General features: G+C 39.0%; 1 protein-coding gene across 1 annotated transcript in view; it reads left to right on the top strand.

Annotated features, from left to right (window-relative positions):
- PCCB (propionyl-CoA carboxylase subunit beta) overlaps nt 1-15684 on the top strand; it is a 60697-nt gene extending 45013 nt beyond the window's left edge. The window contains exons 10-15 of the mRNA XM_012787761.2: nt 432-555; nt 12246-12353; nt 12663-12763; nt 13160-13258; nt 14283-14382; nt 15425-15684. Coding sequence (XP_012643215.2) covers nt 432-555; nt 12246-12353; nt 12663-12763; nt 13160-13258; nt 14283-14382; nt 15425-15546 — 654 coding nt within the window. The 3' untranslated portion in view covers nt 15547-15684. The remainder of the gene's footprint in view (nt 1-431; nt 556-12245; nt 12354-12662; nt 12764-13159; nt 13259-14282; nt 14383-15424) is intronic.
- The last annotated feature ends 276 nt before the right edge of the window (nt 15685-15960 follow it).

The following is a 15960-nucleotide window of genomic DNA, read 5'->3' as shown; positions in this document are numbered from 1 at the left end:
GTAAGAGACAGAGTAAGTGTTAAAGCTTATGCGGTAGAATGTTAATAAATGGGTAATCTGGGTGGAGGGTATATGGATGATTTCTGTACTGTTCTTGAAATTTTTATGTGTGTTTGAAGTGACTTCAGAGTGACAAGGCAAAAAAAAAAAAAATTTCATAAATCCAAATTCAAATAGAGGCTTTCACACAAGCGGCACTGGTTTATCCCCCGGTCGCGTGTGGGAGGGACTCCCCAGCACCCTGTTCCCGCAGGGAGAGGGCGCGGCCTCCGCCCGCTGTCCCCGTTTCCTTGGGTAACCTGCGGGGGGTGGGTAGAGGTGCGAGCTGTTGGGCTCTGTAGTGCCGTGACATCAATGGAATTCTGTAACGTAGTTGTATCTTGTACTTCTGTCTTTATCATTTTGAGCTTAGGAGTGAATTTGTCCTGCAGGTTATTGACGAGCGTGAATTTTTTGAGATCATGCCCAATTATGCCAAGAACATCGTTGTTGGTTTTGCAAGAATGAATGGGAGGACCGTTGGAATTGTTGGCAACCAACCTAAGGTGGCCTCAGGTAGGACGGAGAAGCTCTCGTAAACGGGGGGTGGGAGTTGGAAGCTAGATCTGCCCGGGCCCATCGTGTCCTTTCTGCTTTTCTTCAAACGTGGTTTTCTATGACTGAAAAAAAAAAAAAAAGAAACTCAAATGGATGTTACAAAAGCAACTTTCTTTTTGAATGTCTGAAAATGCTTGTTTCATACTTTCTCTCCCTTTTGAGGGTTTATAAATAACTTCCCTCATGAATGCATACGATGATTTATGTTTTAGAGGTCATCTTTAGTTAAATGTATGTTTCACGCACTGTCTTTTTCACAGTTGTGTCTCCTGTGCCTTCAACAGGGAAAAGGTACATAAATACTGGGTACATAGTTTGAATGTGACAAGTTAATGCATCGTTCTGTGTCTGTGCCCCACAGCTTGCTGGTGATATGGCCAGACCTGAGTCACAGCCAGGTAATGGGGACTCTTCCAAGGCTGAGCCCCAGGTGGGGACAAAGAGGGGACACTGCTTCCCTCCTCACTATTTTCCCTCTTAGGTTTGTTTCGAATTTCGATGTAGGAAGAATCTGTTCTCCCTTAATGACCCAGCCTTTTATTTCTGCCATGGAAATTCTTCCTTGTATGTAGAAAAAGTTTTTTTCAAAATATTTTTTTCATGATAAAATACATGTAACACAAAATATGCCCATTTTAACCACACTTAAATATTCAGTGCAATGGCATTGATTACATTCACAGTGTATGCAACCATCACCACTATATTTCCAAAACATTTTCATCATCTCAGAGACTATGTACCCATTAAACAATTCCTCACCATTCCCCCCAAGCCCTAGCCCTTGCTATTCTAAATCTACTTTTTCTGTGTATGAATTTGCCTGTTTTAGATATTTCATATAAATGGAATCATATAATGTTTGCCCTTTTTTATCAGGCTTATTTCACTTGGCATAATGTTTTCAAGGTTCAGCCATATTATAGCATGTAGCAAAACTTCATTCTTTTATAAGGCTAAATATATAGGTTATTAAGTATGAAATGTCCGATTTCCTTAAGTAATAAGTTTGACAGTTGATATGTCTGATATTTCACTTTGACACTTCTTGTTTTATTTTTACTGTGAAGGTACATCCTCAGTCTTTTAAATGTATGTTTTGGCTTGTGGTTATCTTTCACTTTTTTTTAGAGCAATTTTTGTGAAACCACGGATAAGTCAAACATTCGTGTTATTTTCGAGTCTGAGTTCTGCATGGAACCAATGCAGTGTAGACAGCTCAAAATATCAACTAAGCATTGGGAAGGATGTGGCTAATGAACACACAGTGCGTCCATGGTTTGAGAAGTTCCATTCTGGTGATTTTTAATCTTGAAAATGAGCCACATGGGCAACCTGCTGAAAGCTGTAGTGGAAGTGAATCCATCTCAACCTACTAGTGAATTAGCAGCAAGGTTTGACGTTACTATTCCAACAATATTGGACCATTGGAAACAAATGGGCAAGGTCAAGAAGCTGGATAGATGCATACCACATGAATTAAATGAGCATCAGAAGAGAAATCATCTCAAAGCTTGCCTTTCTTTGCTGTCACGACATAAAGGCGAACCATTTCTATGCTGTATTAAGGGTGATGAAAAATGGATTCTTTTTGACAATCAAGTGTTCAGTACAATAGTTGGATAAGAATGAAGTGCTGAAACACAGTTCAAAACGGCATATTCATCAAAAAAAGCCAATGCCTTGTTTTCCTAGCGCTGTTTGTCCTACACTGCATAGGAACACTCTTACACTGCTGGTGGGACTGCAAGTTAGTACAACCCCTGTGGAAAATAATTTGGAGATACCTCAAAGAGCTAAAAATAGAAATACCATTTCATCCAGCAATCCCACTACTAGGCATCTACCCAAAGGAAAAAAAGACGTTCTATAATAAAGACATCTGCACTCGAATGTTTATGGCAGCACAATTCACAATTGCAAAGATGTGGAAAAAAACCCAAGTGCCCATCAATACATGAGTGGATTAATAAAATATGGTTTATGTATACTATGAAGTACCCCTCAATTACAAAAAACAATGGTGATCAAGCACCTCTTATATTATCCTGGATAGAGCTTGAGCCCATCATTTGAAGTGAGATATCACAAGAATGGAAAAATAAGCACCACATATACTTGCCATCAAATTGGTACTAACTGATCAACACTAATGTGCTCACATGGTAGTAATATTGGGTGTCGGTCAGGTGGGGGGTGGGGATGGGTAAACTCACAACTAATGAATGTGGTGTGCACTGTAGGGGGGAAGGGCATGCCTCTAGCTCTGGCTTGGGTGAGGCAGTCATTACTTGTTACCAAAATGTTTGTACTCCCATAATATCCTAAAATAAATAATAAAAAAAGCCAATGGTATCTGTTTGGTGGTCTAGTGCTGGTATTATCCACTGCAGCTTCATGAAACCTGGTCAGTTGATCATAGCAGATGTCTACTGCAAGCAGTTGGATGAAATGAGGATGCTTGCGATTAAGCAATGGAGATTGGTCAATAGAGACAGGCCAATTGTCTTGCAAGACAACACTTGACCATGTGTCACTGCTCAAAGTACAGAAGCTGGATTTGGAAACTCTGTTGTCCGCTGTATTCACCAGACCTTGCACCAACTGACTACTACTACTTCCAGGCTTTAGACCACTTCTTGCAAGGAAAAATAGTCAGTTCTCAATAAGCTGTGGAAAACATCTTTTGCCATTTCATCGTCACTCACTCTCCAGGCTTTGCTGCTGGCATAAACATATACGTGACCTTAACACTTGTGCCCCTTAATATGCTAAAATAAAAATAAAAAATAAAAAAAACAAGCTATTGTTAAGATGGCAAAACTGTGTTGATAATTTAGGTGCATATTGATTAATTGTACTGCTTCTTGTTTGAGATATAACAAACCACACTTTTGATCTGTAATCAGACATTTCATATTTAATGACCTAAATATATTACATGGATAGACCACATTTTGTTTAATTATTCATCTTTCAATGGACAAGAGTTATTTCTACCTTTTATTATGAATAATGCTGCAGTGACCATTGTTGTACAAGTATCTGCTTAAATCTGTTTTCAATTCTTTTGGATATACACCTAAGAGCAAAAATAACTGGGTTATTTAGTAATTCTATGTTTAACTTTTTGAGGAAACACCATACCATTTTCCACAGTGGCTGTACTGTTTTGCATTCCCACTAGCAATGAATGAGGAGTTCCCATTGCTCAATGTCTTCACCAGCATTTGGTGTTGTCAGTGTTCTGTTTTTTGGCCATTTTGTTGGGTTTGTAGTGGTATCTCATTTTAATTCGCAATTTCCTGATATATGATGTTGAGCATCTGTTCATATAATTATATGCTATCTATATATCTAAGGTATCTGTTCAGGTCTTTTGCCCATTTATAAATTGGGTTGTTTATTTTCTTATTGAAGCTTTTTTTTTTTTGAGAGAGGGAGAGAGGGGGGGGAGAGAGCTAGAGAGAGAGCGCGTTAGTTTTACTCTGTCACCCAGGCTAGAGTTCAGTGGCGTCATCGTAGCTCATTGTAACCTCAAATTCCTGAGTTCAAGTAATCATCCTGCCTCAGCTTCCCAAGTAGCTGGGACTACAGATGTGTGCCACCACACCTGGGTAATTTTTTATTTTTTGTAGAGATGTGTCTTGCTTTTGCTCAGGCTGGTTTTAAACTCCTGACCTCAATTGATCTTCCTGCCTTGGCCTCCCAGAGTGCTAGGATCACAGGTGTGAGCCACTGTGACTGGCCTTGTTTTCTTTTTTTTTTTTTTTTTTTGAGACAGAGTCTCACTTTGTTGCCCAGGCTAGAGTGAGTGCCATGGCGTCAGCCTTGCTCACAGCAACCTCAATCTTCTGGGCTCAAGCGATCCTCCTGCCTCAGCCTCCCGAGTAGCTGGGACTACAGGCATGTGCCACCATGCCCAGCTAATTTTTTGTATATATATATTTTTAGTTAGTCAATTAATTTCTTTCTATTTTTGGTAGAGACGGGGTCTCGCTCAGGCTGGTTTCGAACTCCTGACCTTGAGCAATCCGCCCGCCTCGGCCTCCCAAAGTGCTAGGATTACAGGCGTGAGCCACCGCGCCCGGCCGGGCCTTGTTTTCTTATTGAGCTTTAAGAGTCCTTTATCAGATAAGTTTGTAAATATTCTTTCTCAATCTGTAGTGTCCTCTTATTCTCTTGACGATGTCTTTCTTAGAGCAGGAGTTTTTTTTTTTAATGATGCCTAATTTATCAGTTATTTCTCTCACGGATCATACCTTTGGTATTTTATCTAAAAAAGTCATTGCCATTCTCAGAGTCATCTAGATTTTCTGCTGTGTTGTTATCTAAGAGTTTTTATAGTTTAATGTCTTACATTTAGGTTTCTGATCCATTTTGAGTAAATTTTGTGGAGGGTGTAAGGTCTGTGTCTGTATTCCTTGTTTTTTTGTTGTTACTGTTTTGTTTTTCTTTGCATGTAAATTTCTAGTTATTTTAGCGCTGTTTGTTAAAGACTATTTTTTCTCCATTATGTTGCCTTTGCTCATTTGTTAAAGAGTTGACTGTATTTATGTGGGTCTGTTTCTGGGCTCTCCAATCTGTTCTGTTGATCTATTTTATTGATCTGTTTATTTTGTTCCATTGATCTGTTCTTTTGCTGATACCATATCGTCTCCGTCCTGGTAGCATAGTAAGTCCTGAAGTCAGGTGGTATTGGTCCTCTGACCTTTTCTTCTCCTTCAGTAGTGTCTTGGCTATTCTGGGTCTTTGCCCTTCCATATAATTAGAATTATTAGAATTATTTAGAATAAATAATTATTATAAATAATTAAATAATTATTTAGAATAAAATAATTTAGAATTATTTTGTTTATATTATCCACAAAATAACTTGCTAGGATTTTGATTGGAATTATGTTGAATCCATGATTCATTTTGAAAAGAACTGACATCTTGACAGTATAGATGTTCCTAAACTTATGATGGAGTTATATACCCATAAACCCATTGTGAGTTGAAAATATCATAAGTAAAAAATGCATTTAATATTGTGATGCATCATAAAGTCAAAAATTATAGGTCAAATCATAAGTCAAGAACTGTATTGAGTTTTCCTGTCCATGAAGGTGGATTCTCTCTCCATTTATTTAGTTGTCCCCTTGCTAGCTTTACTGAGGTATATGTTAAGGTATATGTTAAAGTAATTGACAAAAATTGTATATTTTTATGTATACAATATGGTGATTTGACATATACATTATGAAATGATTACCACAATCAAGTTAATTAACAGAGCCATCATCTCACATATTTAACTTTTTTTTTGTGGTAGTGAGAACACTTAAGATCTGTTCTCTTAGCAAATTTCAAGCATACAATACAGTAGTATTAATTATAGTCACCATGGCATACATTAGATTCCTAGAACTCATTTTATAACAAAGTTTGTGTCTTTTGACCAATATGTTCTCCTTTCCCCCACTCTCCAGCCCCTGGCAACCACTATTCTCTCTCTCTGTTATGAATTTGACTGTCTTAGATTGTACATATAAGTGAGATCATGCAATATTTGTCTTTCTGTGGCTGGCTAATTTCACTTAGCGTAGGGTTTATTCATGTTGTTGCAACCGGCAGAATTTCCTTCTTTTTATGGCTGAATAATATTCCAGTGTGTGTGTGTGTGTGTGTGTGTGTGTGTGTGTGTGTGTGAGTGAGAGAGAGAGAGAGAGAGAGAGAGAGATTGATTGATTGATTGATTGATTTTCTTTATCCATATCTTTATCAATAGACACTTAGGTTATTTCCGTACCTTGGCTACTGTGAATAATACTGCAGTGAACATGCGGTGCAGATATCTCTTTGAGATACTGATTTAATTTCTTTTGGATATATACCCAGAAGTAGAATTGCTGGATCATATGGTAGTTCTATTTTTAATTGCTTGAGGTGCCTCCATACTGTTTTTCATGTCTGTATCAATTTTATTTAGTTCTTCTCTGATTTCTTTCATTACAGTTTTGTAGTTTTTCTCATGTACATCTTATATGTGTTTTCTCAGATTTATATCTAAGTGTTTCATTTGTTTTGTGCTAACGTAAATGGTATTTTTTTTAGAAAATTCAAATTCTACTTATTCATTGATGGTATATAGGAAACTTATTTCTCTGTGTTAATCTTTTGTCTTGCAACCTTGCTATGTCTCTTATTAGTTCCAGCAGAGTTTTTTTTTCTCAATTCTTTCAGATTTTCTACATAAATAATTATGCCATCTAAGAAAAAAGTTTGATTTCTTCCTTTCGTATCTGTATACCTTTTATTTCCTTATCTTATCATATTGCATTAGCCAGGACTTTTAGTACAATATTGAAAAGCAGTGGTGAGGGGACATTCTTCCCAACATTCCTGATCTTGGTGAGAAAACTTCTAGTTTCTCACCATTAAGTATGATGTTAACTGTAGACTTTTTGTAGGTGTTCTTTATTAGAGTTAAGTAAGTTCTCTATTCCTAGCTTGCTGAGAGTTTTTTTGGTCATGGATGGGTATTGGATTTCATGAAAATGTGTTTGCATTTATTCATATGATCATGTGACATTTTTTTTTTACCCTGTTGATGCAATGGATTATGTTAATTGATTTTCAACTGTTGAACCAGTCTTGCATACCTGGGATAAATCCCATTTAGTTGTGTTTTATAATTCTTTTTATACATTTTTGGACTTGATTTGCTAATATTTTGAGAGATATTTCAGATACGTTCATGAGACATATTGAGGTGTAGTTTTCTTTTCTTACAGTGTCTTTGCTGGTTTTGGTATTAGGGTAATATTGGCTTCCTAGAATGAGGAAGTATTGCTTCAGCTTCTTTCCTCTGGAAGAGATTGTAAAGAATTGGTACAATTTCTTCCTTAAATGTACAGTAGAATTCACTAGTGAAACCATCTAGGCTGCATTACTTTTTAAAATTTTATAGGAGATTAAAAGTGAAGTTATAAAAAAATACCCATACCCTAATCCTGGTTTTTATATTTGCCTGTGTAGTTATCTTTATTGGAGATCTTTATTTCTTCATACAGCTTTCCCATACTGTCTAGGGTTCTTTCCTTTCAACCTTAAGGACTCCCTTTAGCATTTTTTGTAGAGCAGGCCTAATAATAATGAATGCCTCATCTTATTTATCTGGAATTGTCTTAATTTTTCTCTCATTTTTGAAGGACAGTTGCCAGATACAGAATTCTTTACTGATAGTTTTATTCTTTTTTTAATCTTTTTTTTTTTTTTAACAGAGTCTTGCTCTGTTGCCCTAGTTAGAGTGCAGTGGTGTCATCATCATAGCTTACCGTAACCTCAAACTCCTGGCCTCAAGGGATCCTCCCCCATTGGCCTCCAAGAGTGCTGGGATTACAGGCATGAGCCACAGCACCTGGCTTGTTCCTTTAGCATTTTAAATGTCATCCCATTGTCATTTGGCTTCCAGGCTTCTTACTGAGAAATCAGTTTATGATCTTAATGAGGATCCCTTGTATGTTACTTCTCTCTTGTTACTTTCAAGATTCTCTCCTTGTCTTTTAACAATTTGACTATGTTTCTCAGTGTGAGTCTCTGTGAATTTATTCTTGTAGTTAGTTGAGTTTCTAATATTTTTAGTTTCATGTCTTCAACTTTGGGAAGTTTATGGATATTATTTCATCAAATTATCTCTTTGTGGCATTTTCTATCTTCTGGTACTCCCATGCTGTGTATGTTGGTTCACTTGGTAGTGTTTAGGGGTTTCTTAGGTTCTGTTCACTTAATTTTTTTTTCTTTCTGCTCCTAAGACAGGATAATTTCAGTTATCTTATTCTCATATTCCCTGTTCTTTCTTCGGCCTTCTCCAATCTCCTATTGAAATTCACCCCTATAGTGAAATTTTCATTTCAGTTACTGTACTTTTCAGCTCCAGAATTTCTGTTAGATTCCTTTTTATAATTTTTCTGTCTTTATTGAAATTCTCACTTTGTTCATGCATTCTTTCCCTGACTTTCTTTAGTTCTATGTCCATGTTTTCCTTTACTTCTCTAAATGTATTCAATACTGTTGGTTTAAAGTTTTTATCTAGTCAGTTCTATGTCTGTGCTTTCTTAGGGACAGTTACTGTCAATTTACTTTGTTCATTTGAATAAGCATACTTTACTGTTTCATTTTATGCCTTGTGATTTTTTGTTTGTTTTTGAAAACTGGACATTCGAATACCATAATGTGGTAACATTAACAATGAGATTATCCTTTTCTTCCCAGGATTTGTCATTTTTGTAATTGTTGAATATTGTTGTAGTCCATTCGTCTAGTGTTTTCCCAAATATTTTTCCAGAGACTGTATTTCTTGTCATGTGTGGTCCCTGAAGTCTTTGTTCCTTAGGTTGTGTTTTTGACAGAAATTTTCTTGAACACCATCAGGAGTTAAAAGAATGAAATAAACAAGGAAACTCCTAGTCTTGAAATTGGCTCTTTGTTGGGGCTATCCTTTGATGCATAGCCAGACTTGAAGTAAGTTTTGGCATCAGCCTATGGTTAAAGCTTAAGGTTTTCCCAAGTCTTTTGTTTTGTAATAATGTGTTTTCATTTTCATTTCTCTCAATGTATTTTCTAATTTCCCCTTCTTAGATCTCTTCTGGTCATGTATCTGGTCTTAGACATATGTGTGTCTTTCTAAATTCCCCTATATACACAAGTGCTTTTGAATGCATTAATTTCCCAAAAAACTCTCTCCTTGGCTTTTTCTTCCAGGCCTTATGTGGTCCTAATGAGATAATCTTTTGCCTCAGATGTCCGCAGGTTGTTCTTCTGTCTTACCATGTTTTTGGGCAATGCCTACATTTCTGGCCTGGATAAGTTCCAAGTTAGGCAAAACAGACACTCATGCCTTGAAACAGTCTTTCAGGTAGCCCCCAGACAGGGTAGAGCAGACTTACACAATAATTTGTGCATGAGATCTGTTCTGCTTCCTCCAGAACCAGGGAAAATATGGGACAAGTGTCATTAAAAAGCCACAAACCAAAACAAGATACAGAATATTTTTATCAACTCAGAAAATATATTCTAAGGGAAATTTTGCCTTTTTTTTTGTTGTTGTTGTTTTTGTTGATTTCTAGAGTTCTTTACATATTCTGGATGCACAGTCCTTTCTTAGGTATTTGTACTACAAAATTTTTTTCCTAGTCTGTGACTTGACTGTTTATTTCCTTAATGATGTCTTTTGATGTACAGAATTTTAAAAATTTGATCAATGTTTCATTTATAATTAAAGGCTTTTGTGTCCTGTCCATGAAATTTTTGCCTACTATAAAGTTGCAAAGATAGTCCTACTATGTTATGTTCTGGGAAATTTATAGTTTTGGGTTTTATGTTTAAGTCTGTGATTCCATTTTGAATTTTTATATGTAGAGTGAGATAGGAATTGACTTTCATTTTTTTTCATACAGGTATCTAGTAGTTCCTAAGTTACCATTTGTTAAGACTTCCTTTCCACATTGAATTGTTTTGGTGCTTTGTCAAAATCAATTGTGTAGGTCCGGTTTTTCACAGTCTAACCTGTTTCGTTGTTGTTTTTGTCTATCTTTATGTTTCTGTCATATTGTCTTGATTACTGTGGCATTATGGTTCTCAACCTGGGGCAATATTGATGTCCTGGTGCTATTTAGCAATTTTGGAAACAGTTTTGGTTATCACAGATGGGGTTGAGGGCATGCTACTGGCATCTAGTAGGGAAGGGACAGAGTGCTACTTCTAAGATTTAAGGATTCCATGTTTATAACCAAGCTTTCCCCTTCATGGGGGTGAACCAAGGACTTAGAGCTGCAGGTCCTTATATGTACAGGACAACTTTCTACAACAAAGAATTATCCAGCCCAAAATATCCATAGTGGCAAGGTTAAGAAACCCTGTTTATGTACATTTTTTTTTTTCCCCTGAGACAGAGTCTTGCTATGTTGCCCAGGCAGGCTGGTCTTGAACTCCTGGGTTTAAACGATCCCTCTGCCTTAGCTTCCTGAGTAGGTGGGATTATAGGTGTGCGCCACTGCCTCTGGCTTGTAAGTAAGTCTTGGAGTCAGCTAGTATAAGTCCTCCAATTTTGTTCTTTTTTTTTTTTCCTGTTTTTAATTCTGGTTATTCTGTCTCCTTTTTATTACCATATGAATTTTAGACTCTGCTTGTCAATTCCGACCAAAGAACCACCTACAGTTTGGATTGGAATTGCTTGAAAGTGTAGATCTGTGCTGTCCAGTATGTTAGCTATTAAACTTTTTATCTAAAATAATTAAAATATTATAATTAATTGTAATGACATACAATTAAAAAAACTTAGTTCCTCAATTACACTAACCATATTTAAAAAGTACTCAGTAATTCAGCTTTTGGGTCAGGTGTGGTGTCTCATGCCTATCATCCCAGCACTTTGGGAGACTGAGGTAGGAAGATCACTTGAGGCAAGGAGTTCAAGGTCCCATCTCAAAGAAAAAAAAAAAAAAAGCCAGGCTAATTAATCTTTGGTGGTCCCAAATAGCTAGGCCTTTAGTCCTATCTATTCGGGACAGTAGCCACAAATGACTAGCAGCTACTATTTCAAACAGCACAGTCAGAGAATATTTTCCATCATCACAGAAAGTTCTTTTGGGCAGCACTGGTATAGGTCAGTTTGGGGGAAGAATGGATATTTTAACAATATTTATTCTTCTGGTGCATGACATATAAGTTTATTTGTAGATACTCTTTATGAGATTACAGAAGTTTCATTCTATTCCTTGTTTATTGCTAGTTTTTAAGCATGAATGGATATTGAATTTTGTCAGGTAGTTTTTGTACATCTATTAAGATGGTCATATAGTTTTTCTCCTTTAATAATTTCATTGGTTTTCACATGGTAAAATCAATCTCAAATTCTTGGGATAAAACCCTACTTGGTCATTATATATTACTGTAATTATATATTGGGCTCGATTTAATGATATATGCCTTAAAAAGTAAGGATATCTGCATTTATGTTTATGAGGGGTTTTGGTCCGTATTCTTTTCAGGATACTGTCCTTATCTTGTTTTGGCATCAGGATAATACTGGCCTCGTAGAATAAGTTAGAAACCCTCCTAGGAGGGAAGATTTCCTAGTAGTGGAGCTCTTACCCTGTACACTTTACATTCCCATATCCTTTAATCCTTATAACCATGCTAGGAGGCAGTAACATCCCTACTTTTCAGCTGAGGAACCTTAGGCTAGAACGGTAATTTCCCAAGGACACATGGCTATAATTGGTAGAGCCAGAATGTGATTCTCAGCTCCAAGGACTCACTTAAGATCTGCCCCGATGGCTCCACAGCCTGGCTGTGCCTGTGCTCTGGCTGTCCTTCAGTGTCTGGGGCACAGCCTGGCTGACTGCACTGGGTTGTGCTCCCAGCTAGGGAGCATGTGGGGTGAGGCTGCTCCTGGGCCCTCTTTGGCCAGTGCCAGGTGAGTTCTTCATCTTCCCTATTTTTTCCTGGGTCATGAGGGTTCCCTATGATCATTCTGACAGGAAGAAACTGTAGAGCCTCTATAGAAACCAGCTTTAGATGGTTGCTGAAGAAATATTCCCATTGTGGGTGGAACTAGGAATTGCCCAGAAGCTCAGCACAGATAATCTCTCTCTTTCTAGGATGCTTGGATATTAATTCATCTGTGAAGGGGGCTCGTTTCGTCAGATTCTGTGATGCATTCAATATTCCACTCATCACTTTTGTGGATGTCCCTGGCTTTCTGCCTGGTAAGTTGTTGATGGAGGAGGGAGGGGGCTAGGAGAGGTGGCTTTGCCCAGTACGGCACCTATTTGATTTGTTAAAATTTTATTTTTACAAAAAAAATTATTTTACAAATAAAGTAGGTGCTGTAAAATTCCTTCTGGTAAAAATTCCTTCCCTAAGGACTTGTGACTTTTCTGTATTCTGGGTGTCCCGAAGGCAGGGCTGTGTGAGGGAGGGCCCCGTCTGGAGGTGGGGAAGACCTCCCAGCTGAGAGTGGCAACAGACCTTGTGAGGACTCTCACAAGTGTCTAGTAACTCTTCCTCATGCCTAGGCACAGCACAGGAGTACGGGGGCATCATCCGGCATGGCGCCAAGCTTCTCTACGCATTTGCCGAGGCAACTGTACCCAAAGTCACAGTCATCACCAGGAAGGTGAGGTCCTCATGTTGGAGGCTATGACCCTACTTGCTCCCCGACAGCACAGCTGTGGTAGGGAGGCCTGGCCAGGAGTTTCTCCAGGGCTGGAAGGAGGAGTACTCCTTGTTTATCCTTAAAATGATCTTTTGAGGACAGCCGTTTCCAGCCCTGCAGACACGCCCTGCAGTGATGTCTGTGGTCTTTTTAACACAAGGGAACTGAACGCAGTGGGAAAAAGCCTGGAAATACAATGAACAATAGCTGTGAAGGTCCTCACAGACCTTGGGCCTTGAGGAGCCCAGCAGGGCTATTCTTGTTCTTTGTCCCCATTTCACCTGCCTTCTTGAGGTCTTTCAGGGAAATGATCTGGTTGTCTCAGCCTCTAACATTCAGTATCTGGGCCTGTTCTAGGCCTATGGAGGTGCCTATGATGTCATGAGCTCCAAGCACCTTTGTGGTGACACCAACTATGCCTGGCCCACAGCAGAGATCGCAGTCATGGGAGCAAAGGTGAGGACCTCTAGCTTTCTTTCTCCTTTTCTGGGTCCAGGGACTGTATTATTCTAGCAGGAACTCAAAACATAGCTGGGAAATGTTGGAGAGAGGCCCCTAGAATGGGCCAGGACTGAAGGGAATAGGACCTGGACATTGACAAGTCTCCTTGGGGCTCCAGGGCTAGCTCTGCCTCCTGCCCTGCTCTCTCATTTCAGGCACACGCTGGTGTCTTCATGCCAGGGTGGGTGGGCAGGTGAAAGGTATGAAAAGTGAGAGGAGCCCAGAGTGGGTTTTGAGATTGTAAGTAAAGGGGTCGAGGGTTGAGTCAAGTGAACTAATCTTTGGAAGGATTGGATATTCCCTCGCCCAACCCTACCTCAGCTTCCAAGAAGGCCCCAGAGCCACTCCTTTCCAGCCCATAAAAAGCTGAACTGTAGTTCTGACCTGGGAGACTTTGGGCAAGGTCTTCCTGTTGCTTGACCTATTTCTCCCACCTTCTCTGCTTTGAAATAGCTATTGGGGTTGAGTAAGGTAACTCCCAGGGCTCCCCAGAGCTGACTTAACAGGTGTTCTGACTTGAAGGCCAATCCTTTTACATTTACAGTTCAATCTTTCCTCCTCTGACCACTGAATTGTATATTCAGGCTCAGGATAAGGAAAAAAGTAAATGGGATTTTTAATTCCCCTTGACACAAAGGACCATAGATTTAATATGGGAAAATAGGCAAAACATCTTGACCTTGAAGAAGGATGATGAGTGCAAATGGAGAGGGGTAGGATGGAGTCTGCTAAGAGAAGCTACTGGCTTTCACCTGGGCTGCCCTTCTTTTGGGCACAGCTGAGCATCCCATTGTACAGTCTCTGGGGTCATGATGGTCAACCCCAGGCAACACCTGACACTGTGCTCTGGCTTTTGGAGCTAGCACTTCTCTCCAGTACACTTTGATTCACCAAGAATTTTGTAGCCACACATGGTGATAATGAGTAGGTCTGTCTGGGTTTTAGCTCCAGCAAAGTTAATTAACTCCTCTTATCACAGGGTGCTGTGGAGATCATCTTCAAAGGACATAAGAATGTGGAAGCTGCTCAGGCAGAGTACATTGAGAAATTTGCCAACCCTTTTCCTGCAGCAGTGAGAGGTAGGGGACTGTGGTGTGGAGGGCAGCTTTGTTTGGTCACTTGCTCATTCTCTCTCCCTCCAAAAGGTCTCACATAACTGCCTTTGCTTTTGCAGTCTAATCTGTTGAGTAGTGAAGTTTGGAGCTATCCATGGGCAGTCATTACTCAGGGACAGTGGTACCTTTGCAGGCTACTTTGGTAACCAGGATTAAAACAACATTGCTGAAGTGTCTAAATTTCTAGATGATTTTTCAATTATTGAGTGCTGTGTAAAAATCCACCCAAAACCTCAGTGGCTTAAACCAATTACTGTCAGAACCACAGTAAAGTTTGTGGTTCTGAATGTTAGCAACTTGGTTTGAGCTCAGCTGGGTGGTTATTCTGCCAGTTTTGCCTGGGATCACTGATCAGCTGTAGTTAAAGCTTGGCTATGGCTTGATAGTCCAAAATGGCCTCACTTATGTGGTAGGTGCTAGCTGTTACTTAGACTCTTTCCCATATGGTTTCTTCACTGTAAAGGAGGCTAGTATAGGTTTCTTTACATGCTGTCCTGTGGATAGCAAGGGGGCAAAGGAAGCTGCAAGGCCCCTTGAGGCCTGGGCATGGAAATTGCACAATGTCACTTTTGTCACATTTTATTGGCCAGTGCAAGTCATAAGGTCAGGTGAAGGAATAGAATCTACCTCTTTTTGGGAGAAACAGCAAAACATTGCAGAAGGACTTGTGCACCAAATAGATGGGAGGAATTGTAGCCATTTTTGAAAATACAGACGTATTTTCTTAATTTTATTTCCTATTGAATTCATCTTGGCAGGATGGAGGCATTGGAGCAAGCAGGTTGGGGAGGGTGTAAAATTTTCCTTTTCTTGCTAAGTGCTCTTAGACCAGATTTTGGGGGTTTGCCAGAAGAACAGGCAAGCTCCTGGAATGCGGGTTGGGCCCTGCTCACACTATTGGCTCCAGGGATAGTGCACAGCCTGAGTATAAGGTTGAGAGTGGGTGGGTAGAGGTGTCATCATCCGCGGGTGCAGCTGATCTGTTTCCTTTTCTGTGCTTCACCAGGGTTTGTGGATGACATCATCCAACCTTCCTCTACTCGTGCTCGAATCTGCCATGACCTGGATGTCTTGGCCAGCAAGAAGGTACAACGTCCTTGGAGAAAACATGCAAATATTCCATTGTAAACGAATCAAAGGAAAGTAAAGCTGAATTACTGTCTGCCCATTTGTACCCCATCCCTGCCTTCTGAGGTCATGCAACCTGGGAATCTAAACATCAGTCATAACTTAGCCATTCTAAGGTTATTAAATTCTAGAAAAATCTCTTTTGTGCCTTATTGTAAAATTATTTACGTTTATAAGGTAAAATCTTAACTGGCATTTTTAGCATAAATGTTATTTTTTATGGTAGAAATATGAAAAATCAAGAAAACTAGAAATAAAACAGTACATGGTATTATCACCTAGAGCTGATCTTTACTTCACACTTCTCTATATTTTCCTTTTTCCTCCAATAATTAATATTTCATCCATAGACAATATAATAAGCTTTTAAGGCAAAAATACTTAGGCTTCAGTTTCCTTACTTTTAAAATAGAG

Source organism: Microcebus murinus, chromosome 1 (genome assembly GCF_040939455.1).
Source record: "Microcebus murinus isolate Inina chromosome 1, M.murinus_Inina_mat1.0, whole genome shotgun sequence".
In the NCBI taxonomy this organism is placed as follows: Eukaryota; Metazoa; Chordata; class Mammalia; order Primates; family Cheirogaleidae; genus Microcebus; species Microcebus murinus.
This window is presented reverse-complemented; position numbering and strand designations above follow the sequence as displayed.